At 36.7% G+C, this 21,198-nt stretch overlaps 1 protein-coding gene across 1 annotated transcript; it reads left to right on the top strand.

The window, feature by feature from the left end:
• Positions 1 to 2,504: 2,504 nt before the first annotated feature.
• she (Src homology 2 domain containing E) lies at positions 2,505 to 12,334 on the top strand. Its single transcript, XM_084089176.1, has 6 exons — positions 2,505 to 3,475; positions 6,646 to 6,769; positions 8,616 to 8,834; positions 9,044 to 9,245; positions 10,444 to 10,563; positions 10,672 to 12,334. The coding sequence occupies exons 1-6, from the start codon at positions 3,002 to 3,004 to the stop codon at positions 10,853 to 10,855; spliced, it is 1,323 nt and encodes a 440-aa protein (XP_083945302.1). The 5' UTR covers positions 2,505 to 3,001; the 3' UTR covers positions 10,856 to 12,334.
• Positions 12,335 to 21,198: the final 8,864 nt, after the last annotated feature.

Genomic DNA, 21,198 nt, shown 5'->3' with positions numbered 1-21,198 from the left:
AAAATTGGCTCAATGTTTTACGGCAAGCTTATAGCTCAGCTAACTGCCTGTTTTGTAATTCCATATGCATGTAAATAGTTGACAGGGTTTTTTACTACAGTGCGTGCACCTCGTAGACTATATAAAATATAAATAAAATCTTAAAAATAATAATCAACAGTGAAGACCAGTTTGTATGTATTATAAAAAAGTCTGTTTTTGTAAATAAAATATATAAAATCATAATTTTATCGCCGTTTGGAATTGCGCAAAGTAGCAGCTCATAGTCTAAACTCTGACTAGTGCAATCATATTGAAAACAAAGCCAAATAGTGCAATATGAGTAGCCTACAGTTGTTATGCTAGTTATATTTATAAAAAAAAAAAAAAAAAATTGCTACGCGTCTGCTAGAATACTAACTGGGACTAGTCACACTCACAGGAAGCGCCACTTGCATATTGTTGCAACATTTGCTCTCCTGCTCTCCTCATTTGTAAGTCGCTTTGGATAAAAGCGTCTGCTAAATGATTAAATGTAAATGTAGTTGGTCCACCGATGGGAGTAAATGTCCCTTTGTGTGTTGTTTTATAGGCTAGAATTTATAGCATGGATTTCATTTTCCCTTTTTTTGTTTTTTTCCGTCGTTTTCAATAACTGGAAAAACAGGTCCAGGTGCTTTTCAATAAATTCTGCAAGACATTCCATGATGAGCTGGGCTGACTGACAGTGTTAATAAACACACTTGATAATGATGATGTTACTCTTCACTTTGTTAACAGCCAGTAGTCACGTGTGGGCAGAGACAGTATTGTGTGATCACAGCTCAACTTCCACTATTTAAATGTTGAGTAGTTTTACTTCCAGAACCATGTAAATTGTTTGTATAAGCAGGCAAGTAGGCAAGCATGAAACTCTAAGAACAATTTTAACATGATGAAATTTCAGAAATATTTTTCAAACAGACATTAGGTCTATTTACTTAAATTAATAGGCTATAATATACTATAATTCATGTTTACATATCAATTAATTTAGCATGTTTTATTAATTAGCCACTAGATGGAGGCAGTATAAATGACTTTAAGTTGCCCAAGGTCAGTTACCCGGTGTGATCTGCTGCCCCACTGTGGTAGTGGTAGTGTCTTGCACAAAAAAAATGTGGAGCTTGTCTGGTTATTAGCCCTTTTTAAAATTAAGAACATCAAGTAGATATAGGATTTGTATGTTACCTTTTTTTTTGTAGTCATAATTTATGTTTCATATTTGCTTTACTGTTTAAATTAACCCTCTGGTGGCATTCGGTTATGACTCATTTTTGACCGAAAAAAATAACCTACGTTTTGTTTTTTAGAATTGTTTACTTTATCGGAATGGTACGAAACTTGGAAAAGGTTTTGGAAAAGGAAAAAACTTGGAAAAGGTTCACTTGCTATGTGAACACACACACACACACACAAATCATTTACATGATCCGAAAAGGTTAAATGCTTAACAAATATTCACCCTTGTATTTTCCGCGGTCAAAAATGAGCAGTGGAAATGAATGGGAGACGAATTTTATCTACTGGAAACGTTTGGTATAGCCTACTGCGCACAAACAAATTCTAACTGAAAGCTCGTTTTTTGAGATATCAACCTCGAATTTGGAACATGGCTATATCCGAATTTGGAACACGGCTTTGGAACACGTAAAACGTGTTTTGGAAAATATATTTCATATACAAATTATTATTATTTTTTGTGCATTTTTCATAACAATAAATGTCGAACTTTTTTCAAGTTCACTTTTTTATTTTTTTTTATTTTTTTACTTCCTCAATAATCTGAGTGTCATATAGCCTATTAAAAAGAGACCAAACTTTAATTCTGTTCTCCAAAGCATTCAAGAGTTATGAAAAGTTAAGCTTTTTCAGGTTCATGCTCAAAAAGATTCATGCTCAAAAAGTGAATAAATGAATTATAACTAGGCTACTGCATAAATATAGCCTAATTTAGTTACCATAAATCACATAAAATAAGAATATATAAAGTAAAAAAACATTATCGAATTAAAATAGAGCCTAGTAGCCTACAATGATTTCATTGACATAAAAAATAAATAAAAAATCGGTCATTTTTGACCGACATGCGAACAGTAGAGGGGTTAATTGAAAAGCCTTAGCTCATAGATAATAGATTAGCTCGTGTTCAGTGATGTGTAGCCTATGTAGTGGCAAATGTTAAATAGTTTTAATTAAAAATAAATAGTTGTTTGTTTGTTTGTTTGTTTGTTTGTTTGTTTTCCGTTCAAAAATACTTTTGAGAAATAGGCCTATTCACTGGAGTAAAGAGTGTGACAACTAGACCCCTTGGGCAAATAAATGGAAACGTTAAATAAAACCGATTTGCTGTGCACCAGAGGATTACTGAGCAGAAGGTTTGCGTCCACAGGTGGGCAGCGCCCAGCAAATGAAAAGTTCTCCTTTAGGGGAACAGTAGCTGCAACCACCCCCACCCACAGCGTCAGCACAAGCGCACGTAGCCTACATCCTCTTCACTTCATTTAGACTGTCGCTTGGAGTGGATATACCGGGAATGGGATCTTCATCGAGAGCTAAGAAAAACTTTAAATTTTTCCGCGTTTATGCCCTTCAGAGACTCCTCTTTATCTTGCGGGAATAATTGGGAGCAAACAACAACAATACATTATTCTCCAATGTGAAGAATCGTAACTGAGAGTGTAAGAAGTTTCCTGAAAAGAAATACGAATGGGATAAATTCTGTGATCAAGATTAGTAAAAGGGATTTAATATTCGGAACCTTTCCCTAAATCAATTTGACAGATTTTCAAAATTCAATAAATTAAAAAGAGTTCTTGTTTAAAATAACAACAACCTTGTGTCAATTGAACTGCACGTTAAAGTGTTTAAGGCAAAAAAAATCCATTATAGGGGCCATAGTGAGTGATATTTTAGAAGCTGATTGGTTTTCTAAAGGAGTTGCGCGTGTGTATGGAGAGTAGCGCAGACACCTGTATTCGTCATGGCGAAGTGGTTTAAAGATTTCCCAACTAGTTTGAAGACTGGATCCGATCGGATCCGTTCTGCTTCGGAATCGGGAACCCAGTCCCGTCCCAAACCGGTTCTGACCGTTGGTACTGGTTCGAAGGGGAGTCTGCGTAAAAATTCTGGAGCGGAAAACGGTGGCGGTGGTGGTGGTGGTGGTGTTGGTTCGCTGCTCCACGGGAGAAATCGTAAAAATTCGGCCATCGAGCTGGGAAGAAACCACTCCAGCACCGGCTCGATGAAAGACGGGAAGATATGGGAAATTCTGATCCCTGGGAAAAGTAAGAAAACCACAAAAATGGAAGGGTTTGAAGACCATCGCACCCTGCGGACCACCAGTCTGGCTGACGCGTACATGAGCAGAATGATCAAGGTTAATGATCCAAAATCCAGTGCAGGAGGATCATCCCCGGACAGCGAGAGGGCCAAGTCACCAATCAGAACAGAAACGGTAAGTTTGAGAATGAGCCAACACCACAATGTAAACTAACAATAAATAATAATAATATATTAATAATTATTATTACATAATGTATTTTCTAAACAGATTTGTAGGTGACAACTGTTTTCTGAAAATGTAGTAAATTAATTTTTTTGGGGAAAAAAACTAACCCCTTAAGCTGGGTTTTTTGCTGGTCTTAGGTGGTTTTAGTGGGGTTTTGGGCACTGTTCTGCTGGTCTACTTGCTGGCCAGCTGAAATAACTTAAGACCTGCTCAAACCAACTGAGACCAGCATCAGGCTGGTTTAGGGTGGGTTTTTCAGCTGGGATAAAGAAAGAATATCCCTGATCTGAGTGATAAAGCAGGCCTCAGAGACGGATGCTTTTTTCAGGAGTTCTTTTTAATACATGACATACTCCAATTCCAGTCACCCTGTTGACTGTGAGAACCAAACAAACGTCTTTGTTTTGAAAATTGAGATCAGTATCTCTCTTCCAGCTCTTTGTTTAAGCATTATCTCCTTTTCCCCTCCCTCAGCCCCTTCTTCTCTCTTTCGTATCCTTCTCTCCTCCCTCCTCACATCTCTCTTTTTCTTCCTATATTCTCTTTTCATTGAACTGCTTTATTATAAGCAGACACAGTGGAGCTGAAAAGCAACAAACACAATGAGAGCCCTTTCCTTGCCTCTCTTCCTGTCTCTTTTCCTAGCCATGCACACACTCTTCACTCTGTCATTGTGGGAAACACACTTTTGTGCTCACATACACACACACCCTTGCTCACAAATACGCAAAGAATACAATGCGTACATAACACAATGGCTCTATCCCATTCTTCTAGTCCCTGGTGAAGGCAGTGTTTGAAGAATTATGTCACCTGATACATAGGCTGTATCCTATCCCATTTACAGACATCCCCTCCAGCTACACTTTGAACATAATAGCACAGAAATCAGAATCTCATGAGATCACACACACACACACACACACACACACACCCACGTCCAGAGGGAGAATCAGAGAAAGAATGGGAAAAGATGGGCCGGAGAATAAGATTAAAAGGTTAGTTCACCCTAAAATGAAAACTCTGTAATTAATTACTCACCCTCATGTTGTTCCAAACCCGTAAGACTTTCGTTCTTCTCCGGAACAAAAAAGAAAATATTATTAATGAATCTGTCCCTCCATTGACAGCTATAACTACCACTTTGACGCTTCAAAAAGTTCATAAAGAGATTGTAAAACTAATACAAATGAATTGAGCAGTTTAGTCCAAATTTTCTGAAGAGACTTGATCACTTTATATGATTAACAAATTGAATTTTGGCTTTTATTCACATATAAACATTGACCAGCGAACAGAAACAGAAACACAACCAAACCTGCTTGACGCGCAAGAACTAACCTCATTGGTTCAATTCATATGGATTAGTTGTAACTTTTTGAAGTGTCAAAGTGGAAGTTGTGCAGCTGTCAATGGAGGAACAAAAAGCTCTCAGATTTCATCAAAAAGATCTTCATTTGTGTTTCGAAGATGAACAAAAGACTTATGGGTTTGGAACAACGTGAGGGTGAGTAATGACAGCATTTTCATTTTTGGGTGAACTTACCCTTTAAGCTCTTCAGTGAAGAAAGAATTCCACCCAATAAGATGTAATTTAACTCCAGGTTTTGACTAAATGCCCTTTTAAGCTGGGTTTGCACTATTTCTGAAGTAGATCATTGCAGAAAATGTTGGCATCATATTATTAAAGGACTATTCAGGTTCAGTACAAGTTAAAGGAGAACTCCGGTCAATTTTAACATTGAGCTCATTTTTTTGTAAATTTGGAGTGCTGTCAATACAGAGAACAACGACAAAAATCGGTGTTGCCTACACCGTGTTAAAATTTGCACCCTGTTGACTTCAATGGGGCAAGTTTTAAACCTGCTTTTAGCCTCTTAACATCCTTGATGTGTCATTACAAGTGCCCAGCCAATGTGAGTGATTCCTTCAGAAAGAACACGGGTGAATCTGACTGCAGTAGATGTGAAAGATATGAATAAAATGTATGTTAATTCAGCCAGCGCACATACCTGTATTTACATCCTGTTTTCGGTCGAAGTCCACAGTAATCGATTGTCGAGTTCACGCGCATATGTTTAGTTACCTATGATCACGCGTGTGAACTCGACAATCGATTACTGTGGACTTCGACCGAAAACAGGATGTAAATACAGGTATGTGCGCTGGCTGAAATAACATCACTTTTATTCATATCTTTCACATCTACTGCAGTCAGATTCACCCGTGTTCACTCTGAAGGAATCACTCACAATGGCTGGGCACTTGTAATGACACATCAAGGATGTTAAGAGGCTAAAAGCAGGTTTAAAACTTGCCCCATTGAAGTCAACAGGGTGCTAATTTTAAAAAGAGGATAACATGGTGTAGGCAACACCGATTTTTGTCGTTGTTCTCTGTATTGACAGCACTCCAAATTTACAAAAAAAAATTCTCCTTTAAGCCCAATCGATAGCCCTTGTGGCATAATGTTGATTATCAGAAAAAAAATATTCCTTCTTTTCTTAAAAAGAAAACATATATAATGAAAGGGAATGGGGCAAGTCCTTAAAAGGTAAAAAAAAAAAAAAAAATTTCAATTAGTATTTATAAAAATAAATAGTTTCAATATCATAACCAAACAATAAGCATGTTAACATAATTTTAGTGAGAAAAAAACTCTTACTAACCTGTTCTGTTTAGTTGTATCCAATTTTACAAGTTCATTACCATGCCAATGTAACACCTAAACACTAAAATGATCATTAAAATTAAGAAAACAACTTTGCTGCTCAAATAAAGCACACGTTTTAGCAGAATAAATTAAAGTACTTCTATATATTTTAAGCTTCACATTTCTGCTTTTAAATCCTCCAAAAATGAACGTTTTCTTGTGATATCTAGTCTATGCCACAAATTGTAAACTTTTATTGAACAGAATATTCTTCATTCCTTACCTAATGAAGGTGCTTCTTCCTAGCTAACAAAAATATATTCTAAGAATGTTTTGCTAACATTCCCATTAAGTTATGAAAAAAGGTTTTGAGACCGTTCCCTGTTAACTGGGTTCTATTATAGTCCTTAACACAAATCACTGATATCGCTTTCTATTCTTCTTTTCTTCTCACTCTTAATAGATCATCCTGGAGGATTATGCTGACCCATTTGATGCAGAGAAAACAAGGGAACAGAGAGAGGCTGAAAGAGAAGGAGAGAATGATGGCTACATGGAACCTTATGATGCCCAGCTCATTATTACAGGTACATCCCTCATTTATTTACCTCTTCTCTCCTTTATTTCTCCTTCTTTTAATCATTTATTCATCTGAAATGTTTTGTCAGTGTAATAAGCAGATTTTCAGGGATTTTAAGAGTATGAAAAATCATAGCTCCCTCTCTCTCCCCTCGTTGGTGGTTTCCACGGTGACAGTGTTGTGCTGGGACAATGGGTGCAGTTTCCTCTTTCTGCTTCCTGTTTCCTGTCTGTGTTTCCTTTGCCCCATTCTATGGACAGGAAGTTGACCCCTGCCGTCCCCCCAGTATGCCTGGCTATGTGAGAAAGACCCCCTCAACACTCCCCTCTCCCCCCAATCACTTCCCAGAACTCAGGAAGTGGCCTGCTAAGCCAGCCAATCATAGACTCGGTCTGACTTTTCCCTGGTATGACCATTGTTTTCTCACACAATAGGCCAGACACAAAGTGACAGCAAAGAAACAGAGAGAGGGAAGAACGATGGAGCTTCAGGCATAGTTTTGTTGATGTTTGTTGAACTTTAAATCTTAAGGAATGAATAGATGCACAGGTAGACAAATTTAGAGAAATTCATTTAGGCTAACTGAAAATGCTGTATGATACAGTTATATATGAGAATGATAGGAAATGCTATATTTTTTCAGGTTATTTTTTTCTTTTCTTCACAGTTTAAAAAGGCGTATACGAGATGGGTTTCTATGTTTTATCAGATATGTATTGTGTTGTGTAATACGTTTTTTTAATTTTATTTTTTATATGTGTATCTGAATTATACAAAAGTTAAAAACATACTTTAATTTTCAGTCTAAATTTAAAATCTAAACTTAGAACCAGATAGTTAGCTAATACAAAAGACAAAAACTCATGGGCGGTAAAGCAGACTGCGTATAAAGAAAGACTTTACAGCTTTAGCAGAAAAATAGCGTAAGTTCTCTCATAAAATGTTTAGCTGCACATTTCTGCTTTTATATCGGCCTCATGCACTTCAATCGTAAGCGCATCATCATAATTATTTTTCGAATACTGAACCCTGTTTTTGGTTCTGCTGCCTGTTGCTCCCATAAAGTATAATCTTTTAAAGAAGCAAACCTGTTACCGCATAATTTAGTTTGCTGCAGAGAGAACAGACTTATGACATGACGTGCTATTTGATGGTACAGATTCAACTTTGACTTGATCATAATTTCCTGTGGTTTCACACACATTTAAAGTGATCTCAAAACAAATAATGTCTTCATAGACTAAACTTCTAGATGCTCTTTCAACAGTTATATGGTGATTTGTTTGGAAAGTGTAGAAAAACATTCACTTGGTGTATAAAGTGACTGACAATAGTGCCATTACTGACATTGTTTTTAATTATATTACATATTACATGTGTAACTACTTTGAAGTTATTACTTTAAATAATTATTGCAATATTTAGCAAAAAAGTTTAGAAAAAGGCAAGAGATTGAGAAAAAGCTGACAGCTTGTTCTACAACCTTAGCACACAGACTATTGTAAATGAAGCATCTGAATATGCATACAGTATATTGATTTCTAGGGACAAATAAGGCCATCCCTTTCTTGGGGGATTCCCACTTTCTCAATAATACATTTGGAGAAAGTGGGTAGTGGTCACCTGCACACAGATGCAAAATCCATAACAGTATCTGTTATATTAATTTCAACAGTTTGTAAATATGAGAATATGTGGAAGCTTGATAAATTTGAGACTAAAGGTACGGTTACATTTACTGTTGTTCTGCGAATGCTTGTGGGCGAAATCGAGTCATTTTGTTGGGAATCCATGCGGTTTGCCCACAAATTTGTGGAAACAATTGTGAAATACAAATTTGTGCCCTTATCTAGAGATTCGCCGGCGAGGCTCGAAGGACCTGCTGAAAGTGTGTGTAGTGTTGAATGGAGGAGAGAGTGAGGGGTCTGGACCCCCTCAGATCTATGATGTCCCATATGAAGAGGTTCTGGAGGGAATTCCCTTGACCCGACCTGAGTCCGACTCCAGACCACTGGCAGAGTATGAGCTGCCCTGGGAGTGGAAAAAGGAGCAGATTGTTAGAGCACTGTCAGGTACCATGCCTCACTCTCATATTAGTAGCATCTTCTTTATTTAGCATTGCCATTACATAACCACAGTGATGAGAAAAAACTATTTAAAAGTAATTTAGTTTTAATGATATTGGGGTGCAGCAGTTGTTCCAAACATTTGGGATAACAGGGGAGGTCATTATTGTCATCATAAAATTTGTGGCAATTAATATGATTCATTCTGTGTACAGCTCAGTTTGATGGAGTGGAGCGTATGTCGAAGGAAGAATCAGGTTCTCCTACTGTAAAACAGCAGACCCTGAAACATAAGAGCTGGACCCCCAAATCTCTTCGACCGAATCCCCCCTCCCCGACTTCCCCATCGTCTCCCAGCATCACCCCAGACAGTGAGACACCAATAGTTGATCCCACCCTGCCTTTGGAGAAACAGAGGTGTGTGTGTTTGTGTATGAAAAACAGTTTTAGACACTACTGCTAATGTGTGAATGTGGTTATTTTAAGCAGATTACCTGAAACTTAAAAACTCAAGAATGAAATGGTGAGATTAAAATAGTAGTGGGAATGTATGTGCTAAAAGATGCAATATATTAACAGTTATGACGTGAAACACATGATCACCTAGCTACTGTGTATATTAGCAATTATAATAGAGGCCAACTTAATATTAGTTTGCATGTCAGAGAATAATCTTGAAAAATAATGTCAACACTGAAAATTCTGTCTTATGTTGTTCCAAACCTGTATGAGTTTCTTTCTTCTGCTGAACACAAAAGAAGATATTTTAAAGAATGTTGGTCAACAGTTGATGGTAGCCATTGACTTCCAAGTTTTTTTCTATAGAAAAAAAAAACATCATCACTACATCACATCAACTGACAGTACATCAACTGTCTGTTTACCAACATTCTTTAAAATATCTTCTTTTGTCTTCAGCAGAAGAGAGAAACTCATACAGGTTTGGAACAACATAAGAACGCATAAATGATGACAGAATTTTAATTTTTGGGTGAACTATCCTTTTAATGTTTTTTTAGTATTATATTTTTTAAATTTTATATAAATTTTAATATTTATTATATTTATGTTGTAATGAAAATTTGTGCACTTAATAAAAAACTATTTTAAATGTTTAATTAAACAAATATCAATAAATATACAAGTTTATTAATATTTACTCTAATTTATTTATTTTATATATTTTTATTTTTTATTATTTTATTGTTTATTGTTTATTGTTTATTTATAATATATAATAAAGCACAGCCTTTAAAAACATTTAAAATCATATATTCACCCTCATGTCGTTTCAAACATGTATGACTTTCTTTTTCTGTGAAACATTAAAGGAAATTATTCTGAAACATACATTTGTCCATTCCGTGAAAGTCAGTGGGAATCACAACAAAATTGGACCCCATTGACTTTAATTGTATGGACAAAAATGATTTGGCAGATCTATCCATTTGTACAGTTGTCTGTCCATCTTTCTCAATCCCTCCTAATTCTCTTCTTATATATTCTATACTTTATCTAATCTGTTTTCAAAGTATTCATATTACATAATCATGCAATGTATAAATAAGAATCTCCTCCCCTTTCCTTCTCTCTCTCTCTCTCTCTCTCTCTTCAGCTGGTATCATGGCAGTGTGAGTCGGCAGGAGGCGGAGGCTCAGCTGCAGCACTGTAGGGAGGCCAGTTTCCTGGTGCGAGACAGCGAATCGGCTACCAGCAAGTACTCCATCGCCCTTAAGTAAGTGCGTGCTTGTGTATGTTTGATATCAAGAGAACAAGAAATGAGTTGGCAGTCCTGAAAAGCTGATGTAGATGATATTAGATCCTTATTTCCCTCTCTCTACAGGACAAGTCAAGGATGTGTGCACATCATCGTAGCGCAGACTAAAGAATGCGGCTACACACTGGAAAAGAGCAGCTGTGTGTTCCCAAGCATCCCAGAAGTGGTGCACCACTACTGTACCCAGCGCCTACCTTTCACCGGGGCAGAACACATGACACTACAGCACCCTGTACCACGAACACACTGAACACACACACACATGCTAAACGTATACATATACACAGCGTTCTCTGGTGCAAAGACATGAATGTAATACCGTGGTGCCTGCCAATCACATGCCAGCAAAGCACAGTTTTTCTGTTTTTCTTACTGTATGTACTGTATGTATATGTGCGCATGAGTAATTGAACAAGTGGGACTTCTTCATATTTGAGTTTTCACCCCCTTTGAAACCAGGCCTAACCCTCCAGAGAGACCAAGGGAGGAAAAATGTTTCACAAAACCTGTGGTTTAAACGCCACAGTAATGTGTAGCTGTTGTTGACTTTTGTTTTGCTGTTTCCTCATCACTTGTTTCAGTATACTGGGACTTCAGCCTCATAAGTTCACTTACAATTATGCTACTGATCTAATTATGTGCTTGAAGGAGTAACGCACTCCTAAACTCCCCCTGCTGGCAGCTGATCCAAACTGCAAATCACTCATGGAATTGATGCCAATTTTGTTACTTTCCCTGGTGAGTGGTGAGACACAAATTTTACTCCCTGCAAGAACGAATGTGCATTTAAGTGGCCAGAATTGGCAGAGTTAATATTTTTAGGATCCGTAGTATAGATTTAGTTTAGAATTAATTGTTGAATCCTCATATTATTGTATCCTCTGAGAAAAAACATTTCACCCCACATTGGCAGTTCCTGGATAGCTGAGGTTAGATCGTTAGCTCGGATCAATACAGCAAATTGAAGCTGGCTCGTTCATCAGATAAATGAGTCATTACCGTTGATTGGCCAATGTTCTTGTCTGTCTGTGATAAAACTGTTATTGATTGGTTTGCGTTTGGGAATAGTGGGATGTTGAATGGATTTAGCTACTGACCACACAGTCATGCTTGGATTCATTGTGTACCGAATGTGACATTGGTCTCTTGGTGATGGGAAGTTACGTTTAAATATGTGTCTTTTTGTTTAAAGGTAAAAGGTTCCATTTTAATCTTTAAGGATACTAAATTTGATTTTGAAGTAATTATTGTTTTAAAGGTATAGTTAATCCCAAAATGCTGTCATTATACTTACTCACCCTCAAGTTGTTCCAAACCATTTCTGTTGGTTCCAACAGAACCAATTGTTCCAAGAGTTTCTTTCTTCTGCTGAAAACAAAAGAAGATATTTTAAAGAATGTTGGTAACCAGACTGTTGACATCACCCATTGACTTCCATAGTAGGAAAAACAAATGTACAGCTATGGAAGTCAATGGGTGCCGTCAACTGTTTGGTTACTGACATTCTTCTAAATATCTTCTTTTGTGTTCAGCAGAAGAAAGAATTTCATACAGGTTTGGAACATCGTAAGGGTGAGTAAACAATGACAGAATTTTCATTTTTGGGTGAACTATTGCTTTAACCTATGAGAGAAATGAGAGAGAGGGGAAAAAAACACATTCTCTGAAGATTTTGCCTTTGTACAATGTAAGACTGTGCAAAGCCTGAAATAAAGCAGATAATGCTGAATTTGTTTAAGCTCTCTGTCTCTTTCACATTCACACACAAAGGTTCCTGCAAAAATGCAACATATCAGGACCACAACAGATATACTGCGCTAAAGCCATAACCATATAAGTATATGCTTTAGTAAGTTTTTTAAAGAAATTAATACTTTTATTTAGCAAAGAAAATTTCATTTAACAAAATTTACATTAAATAAATTTATATTGTTAAAAAATCTATTAGAATTTTTTTCCATTCATCAAATAATCTTGAAAAAAAAGTAGGCCAATCACACTTTCCACAAAAATTTAAAGGAGCACAACTGTTATCTACTGATAATAATCAGAAATCAGGAGCTTTCTTGAGCACCAAATCAGCAAAGTATGATTATAAAAGACTGATTTCTAAGGATCATGTGACGTAATGATGCTGGAAATTCATCAGGCCATCACAGGAATAAATTACATTTTAAAATACATTACAATATAAAATAGTTATTTTATATGTAATAATTTTTCACAATATTACTATTTTTACTGCCTTTTTTAACTATAATGCAGCCTTGTTTAGTGTAAGAGACTTCTTTCAAGAACATTTAAAAAAAAAAAAAAAAAAAAATCAAACAAACTTTTGTCTGCTAGTGTACATCATCAGGACAATCAAGCACTAAGAATCATTAAGAATTTACACTCTCAAAATTCAAGGGAAAAACCACACAAATTGTCATCGTAGGTGCATGTCCACTGTGAGAGACATAATCTAAAAAAAAAATCCAGAAATCACAATGTATGATTTTTTAACTATTTATTTGTATGATACAGCTGCAAATAAGTATTTGAACACCTGAGAAAATCAATGTTAATATTTGGTACAGTAGCCTTTGTTTGCAATTACAGAGGTCAAACGTTTCCTGTAGTTTTTCACCAGGTTTGCACACACTGCAGGAGGGATTTTGGCCCACTCCTCCACACAGATCTTCTCTAGATCAGTCAGGTTTCTGGGCTGTCGCTGAGAAACACGGAGTTTGAGCTCCCTCCAAAGATTCTCTATTGGGTTTAGGTCTGGAGACTGGCTAGGCCACGCCAGAACCTTGATATGCTTCTTACAGAGCCACTCCTTGGTTATCCTGGCTGTGTGCTTCGGGTCATTGTCATGTTGGAAGACCCAGCCTCGACCCATCTTCAATGCTCTAACTGAGGGAAGGAGGTTGTTCCCCAAAATCTCGCAATACATGGCCCCGGTCATCCTCTCCTTAATACAGTGCAGTCGCCCTGTCCCATGTGCAGAAAAACACCCCCAAAGCATGATGCTACCACCCCCATGCTTCACAGTAGGGATGGTGTTCTTGGGATGGTACTCATCATTCTTCTTCCTCCAAACACGTTTAGTGGAATTATGACCAAAAAGTTCTATTTTGGTCTCATCTGACCACATGACTTTCTCCCATGACTCCTCTGGATCATCCAAATGGTCATTGGCAAACTTAAGACGGGCCTTGACATGTGCTGGTTTAAGCAGGGGAACCTTCCGTGCCATGCATGATTTCAAACCATGACGTCTTAGTGTATTACCAACAGTAACCTTGGAAACGGTGGTCCCAGCTCTTTTCAGGTCATTGACCAGCTCCTCCCGTGTAGTTCTGGGCTGATTTCTCACCTTTCTTAGGATCATTGAGACCCCACGAGGTGAGATCTTGGATGGAGCCCCAGTCCGAGGGAGATTGACAGTCATGTTTAGCTTCTTCCATTTTCTAATGATTGCTCCAACAGTGGACCTTTTTTCACCAAGCTGCTTGGCAATTTCCCCGTAGCCCTTTCCAGCCTTGTGGAGGTGTACAATTTTGTCTCTAGTGTCTTTGGACAGCTCTTTGGTCTTGGCCATGTTAGTAGTTGGATTCTTACTGATTGTATGGGGTGGACAGGTGTCTTTATGCAGCTAACGACCTCAAACAGGTGCATCTAATTTAGGATAATAAATGGAGTGGAGGTGGACATTTTAAAGGCAGACTAACAGGTCTTTGAGGGTCAGAATTCTAGCTGATAGACAGGTGTTCAAATACTTATTTGCAGCTGTATCATACAAATAAATAGTTAAAAAAATCATATATTGTGATTTCTGGATTTTTTTATTTTTTTTGATTATGTCTCTCACAGTGGACATGCACCTACGATGACAATTTCAGACCCCTCCATAATTTCCAAGTGGGAGAACTTGCAAAATAGCAGGGTGTTCAAATACTTATTTTCCTCACTGTATATATACAGTTGCCTGAACTCATTTAGCTAATTAAGCAGTCTGTTGTCAATACCTTAAACCATTTCACATGGTAAAACACAATTTGCAGATCTCACTTAGACTTTTCAGCAAAACTCTAAACACATTCTCATTCTCAAAACACATTCTCCACTCTAATGCACATGTCATCCATACTGGTAAACACAAGTGGCAACAGTCAAATACAAATAGAGAACACATGTCATTGATTGAACACAACCACTCAAAATTTATTTAGCCTGTTTCAAATGATGCCCAAAGACAAGATGAAGCACAGTGATCACATATTTACTCCTTTGATTTTAGTATTGTATACTGTAGTACAGTGCATTGTAGTCTGTATACTGTACAATGAACAAATTGTATGGCCCTGAATAATTGTGCTTTCCATTTGTTACAGTTTTTCTCAATTGTTTACACACAAATTCTGGTACTTGAGACACAATGACCACAACATGTAACTCATTCACCAACCCCCTGAACCAATTCTGCTAAACTACAAGCACAATTCCTGCTTTACACTCAGATTGCAGTTCTAAAACACACCTTTTTCAAAACAGTACACACAATTCTCTGCTTTTGGCACAATTTTCATGCAGAAAATATCTTGTTTTCACAAGGAACACACTGCCATTCAAATATGCACACTGACTCATCACATGGGCAAACACCTGTCACACAGTTTTACAATTAGCAATCAGAGCTTTAGCATAAAAGGGCAACAGGTCAGCTCTTCAATAGAGCAATGGATGCCAACATTGGATTTTTAGTTTTTACTGTAACTATACACAGTAAATTCTTCTGTTGTTTTGTATGTAGACCACTGTATGTACAACTTTGTGTTGGTTGGGATGTGCACTGTGTATATTGTTTTTGTGGGAAAAATAAAATATATTTGTTACCGTGTATTTGTGTGTTCTGAGTATAAAAACAATATTCTCAAATATTTTACAGTTTTTCTCGATTGTTTACACACATTTTCTGAAAGCATGCCTCATATTCTCAGAACTCTACACACAAATCCAAAAACTCACACACAATGGGCAAAACCCCTCAATTCTCCTGCAAAATGAAACTTTACATTCAAAACAATGTTATTTCTTCTCAAAATGGTATTTTGTTTTCAAATGACACACACAAACCATCATATGAATAGACATTTATAAGAACCAGTTGAACACTGATGTGCTCAATGTAAAACACTATGATGAATGGAAAACACTTCTTCTCCATTCATCATAATGACTTAGGCCTTTTTTTGTTCAGTGTTACACTTACTACAGACAGTACATATATAAGTGTGTTGTAAAATATTTGATAATATTGTTATTACTCAGAACACACAAATACACGATAACAAATATATTTTATTTTTCCCACAAAAACAATGTACACAGTGTACATCCCAACCAACACAAAGTTATACAGTGGTCTACATACAAAACAACAGAAGAATTCACTGTATACAGTTACAATAAAAAAAAATCCAATGTTGGCATCCATTGCTCCATTGAAGAGCTGACCTGTTGCTCTTTTATGCTAAGGCTCTGATTGCTAATTGTAAAACTGTGTGACGGGTGTTTGCCCATGTGATGAGTCAGTGTGCATATTTGAATGGCAGTGTGTTCCTTCTGAAAACAAGAGATTTTCTGCATGAAAATTGTGCCAAAAGCAGATAATTGTGTGTAGTGTTTTGAAAAAGGTGTGTTTTAGAACTGCAATCTGAGTGTAAAGCAGGAATTGTGCTTGTAGTTTAGCAGAATTGGTTCAGGGGGTTGGTGAATGAGTTGCATGTTGTGGTCATTGTGTCTCAAGTACCAGAAAATGTGTGTAAACAATCGAGAAAAACTGTACAACACACTTATGTATGTACTGTCTGTAGTAAGTGTAACACTGAGCAAAAAAAAGGCCTAAGTCATTATAATGAATGGAGAAGAAGTGTTTTCCATTCATCATAGTGTTTTACATTGAGCACATCAGTGTTCAACTGGTTCTTATAAATGTCTATTCATATGATGGTTTGTGTGTGTCATTTGAAAACAAAATACCATTTTGAGAAGAAATAACATAGTTTTGAATGTAAAGTTTCATTTTGCAGGAGAATTGAGGGGTTTTGCCCATTGTGTGTGTTTTTTTGGATTTGTGTGTAGAGTTCTGAGAATATGAGGCATGCTTTCAGAAAATGTGTGTAAACAATCGAGAAAAACTGTAACAGTACTGACTGCTCAATAGATTTTGACTGGTTGCAGGTTCATCAACAAAGAACAAGAATTACAGTAAGACAAAAGACAAGTTTGTGAGATGCAGGGTACAGTACTGTAAAAATAGGGGTACAAGAAGAGGAAGAACAAAAAAAATGCAAAGAGCAAAGCAGAGTAGTAATTTCTGATCAATTTTGAGCTACTATGATAGAACATGTTTTCGTTCATCAAAAGACAATGACGGAAAAATATGAAATTTGTTTTGAGATTATAAATTTACTTCTCCATGAGAACTATATGTTTTGAACAATGTGTTTTCTATTTTTTTGGTGTATTGTTTACTGACTGATTGATAGTGTACAGTATATTATTTTGATCACTTTGTTTATGATTTGAGAGCAGTGTTTGATTTTGAACACAGGTAAAACAGTTTCATTTTGCAAGAGGAGTCAGAGGTTTTGTAAATAGTGCTTGAAGATGAGGTTTTGTGTTTGATGTTTTCAGAAAATGGAGCAAGGTTTCAGAAATTGTGTTCTAGCAATTGAGAAAAACTGTAATTATCTATAATAATTATAAATGTACACTCATCTGCTCTGAAAGCTACCCATAATGCTTTACTTTCTTTCAACCTCATTTCTTGATATTTCAAGCTTCATATTTATAGCTCTAACTGAGCATTATATATTGTGTTTGTGTGTGTGCATTTTTTTCATTCTCGCTCACCTCTTTTCCCAAAGAAAATGTATTTTGTTTTTCATTTCCTAATAGCTGACTGAGACCACAGAATTCCCTATCATTATTCCTTCACATTGCATTCAGAACTGTTAGAAAAAAAAAACTAGTCGTGGCAAAACAGCATTCTTCACAACAGCTGAAGTCAGTCAGTGTGTCAAAACCACAAAAGTTAGAGAAAGCATGCCAGCAGCAAATGGCAGGAGTCAGAGAATGAAGGAGAGAGAGTGGGGTAAGGGGGAGGGAGGGGTAAGATAAGCACTCGGGGGGGGTCCCAGTATGTGAATAATTCAAGAAGAGACTCCGAGCACTTGCAGCACGGAAGTTTCCCTGTCAGCTCAGCTCTGCAGAGATAGAGAGAGGGAGGCAGAGAGTATACAAATGTGTGTGAGTGTGTGTGTGTGTGCGTGTGTGTGTGTGTGTGTGCGTGTGTGTGTGTGTGTGTGTGTGTGTGTGTGTGTGTGTGTGTGTGAGAGAGAGAGAGAGAGAGAGAGAGAGAGAGAGAGAGAGAGAAGGGGATAGAGAGCACAAAGGTGCACATATGACATCAGAAGGAAAGACTGTGAACAACTGAGGGAAGGAGTGGAAGGCTGTGAGGGAAACCATAGAGGAAGACATGGAGGAGAGGCGGAAGTTTAAAAGAAGAACAAAAATAACAGCAGGGAAGATTGAATTTGGAGGTGATGAACAAGGTGATGTGAAAGGGAGGTTGAAAAAAAAACTGGTTCAATAGAGAAAGGTGATTAAAAACTGATTTTCTTCCAAAAAAAAAAAGCCATATTCTTCTCTAAACATGTGAAGCATTTAACAATATTACATATATATATATATATATATATATATATATATATATATATATATATATATACATATATATATATATATATATATATATATATACATATACATATATATACATATATATATATATATATATATACATATATATATATATATATATATATATATATATATATATATATATATATATATATATATATATGTAATATTGTTAAATGTACAATATATATATTCTACAATATATATATATATTGTAGAAGAGTCATTGGTAGTGTATTAGTACTGTATTGTGTTTTGTTTTAAGTATATTAAAATACAATAATCCATATAACATATAAACATATATATATATATATATATATATATATATATATATTGTTGTTGTTGTTGTTGTTGTTTAGATGATGTGCATGTCTTTTTTACATTTGTTTCCTTTCATCTCTCCATTTACAATGTTTTCCCCACACTTCTTCACACAGACTCAGTAGTAAGCCAGAATATGGAAGCCATCATATTGTCACATGCCTGTCCTGTCTTATGCTGCACATGGGTGTTTTGTTATTTTGAGCCATGTGCTCATGTCATTGTCTGGTCCCTCCCCCTTGTTATCTGATTATTGTTTGAGTTCTCCCACCTGTTCCCCCTTGATTAGTTTCCCTTTATTAGTCCCCTCTTGTTTGCAGTCTGTGTCAGTTTGTTGTCTAATGTTTCTTGTTCCCTGTGATCCTGCAGTAAGTTTCATGTTCTGGTTTTGTGTTGTATTTAATAGTTATGTTTTCCCCCCTCGTGGGTTTTGTTTTGTGTTTGTTTTTCTTTATTGTTAATAAATACTCATTCTCCAGCACCTGAGTCCTCGCACCTTTTTCACTCGTCCCTACCGTGACACATATGCCAGGAAGCTTGAGGTATCCTCATCTCTGTATGACTCACTGCTCATAAAGAGCATAGCAGTGCACTATGGTGTGAATAGGATATGAATACCTACGTAACAGTCAACCAGTGAGTCACCAGTGACCAAGCTTTTGCTTTCCTGCACATTAATTCCACCTCCCTGCTCTCTCTCTTTCTTCTCTTTCTCTCTATTAATCCATTCTCTCTTCTAATCCCCTTTCTGGTAATGTTTTCACATCATTCCTTCCTTTCTCCTCCCACTAGGGATGTAAAGCCAAGGTCATCTATAGGGATTCCTCCAGAGAACATGCAGAAATAGACATTTTGGCCAAAGGGAAGACAGGGAGAGCCATAAACAGTGTGAGTGCATGAGACACGGAGAGAGGGAACTAGGAGAAGGGGAGAGCTTGGAGACCCCATCATCTCCCCGGAAGCAACGGTTATTTCTGGAACGCTGAGCACTGAGTTTTGACACACAACAACTGCGGAACCACTGGTTGAAAGGCCAGAAGTGACTGACACGCAGACAAGAGTGGTTGTGATGTGGGGACAGTACTCAGTCATACGGTGATGTTACCGATGCTGACTGATGGAGAGACGATACCCTTCTCCTTGAAAACCTCACACCCAGCCACCCGCTCCCCTGGGGCAAAACAAATGAAGCGTAAGTCTCCATGCAGAAAGAGCTTTACTCCCTGCTGTTGGATAAGGTGATGCTGCCTTGTACAGCTGTTGGGAGCAAAATGTGTGTGTGATATTTGAAGGTAAGTAGTAGTGCTGCACAATTATAACAAAAATAAATATAATGAATGATTATTCCCCATGATATCACAGTTATTCATTTCAATTACTTCATAGGCTACATATCCAATACAACTTGAGAACTGTTTTATATATCGGGTAAATCAAGTGCCTAAAAGGTCAACTTCACACTGAACTGGTAAAATCATGAAAAACAAAACTGTTACTCAAATTCTGATTAGATTATATAAAGAAATCGAGCAACATCACACATTCTATAATGTTCCTGTTCGGTTATAATCATCAAAGCTACAGTATAAATGCAAGTTTATATTTGATGTGACTGTTTGGGACCTACACTTCAACAGAATTAAGCAATTTTGCATTGTGCACTTACAGCAGGTCCACATTTCGAGCAAGTCTCGTGATATCTAGACCAACAGGACTGTTCAGCACTCATTTTTCATAGGCCAAAGGGTAATGACCAAGCTTCTCATGAACAATATTAAGAGGTGCCAGTGACCCAGGGGCGTAGTTTGTGGGGGGGTTAGGGGGGAGATAACCCCCCCAATATTTAAATCAATGCATTACAACCCCCCCAATATTTATACCATGATCACATGAAAAATATGCTGAATAATTTTTCAACCCCCCCAATGTTCAAACCAAATCTACGCCCTTGCTGATGTATAGGCTACAGTGTATGTTCATCCATTGCAGAATTTACACACTGTTCCCATTTTTTTTTTCTCACAGAGATGCCATTAAAGAACCATTGTGGGTTCCCAAAGAACCTTTCATGGAACAGTTTTTAAAATAATCACTTTTTCTTAGAGTGAAGAACTATTTAACCATCTTTGTGCAATGGTTCTTTTTAAGGTTTAAGGTTCTTCATGGAACCATGCCAATCATTCTGGAAGAAGAAAATAGTCCTATAGGCCCCTCTTAAAGTTAAGAATAATGCATGCTTTTATTACATTCAACATGTAAAAAAAAATTTCACAATCACACAAACATATATATATATATATATATATATATATATATATATATATATATATATATATATATATATATATAAAGCTTAAGATCTACATATGAAGTAATTTATGGCTCTCACATAATGGACTGCACCTCTGCATTCATTTGCACAACAGAAATGTCTGGGATTGCTTGCAATTCTCAACCAGTTCATGATGACCATTTTGGAAGTAGACCTAAACGGAATGATGTAATCAACACTTTTCA

Source organism: Abramis brama, assembly GCF_963993115.1.
Source record: "Abramis brama genome assembly, chromosome: 17".
NCBI lineage: Eukaryota > Metazoa > Chordata > Actinopteri > Cypriniformes > Leuciscidae > Abramis > Abramis brama.
This window is presented reverse-complemented; position numbering and strand designations above follow the sequence as displayed.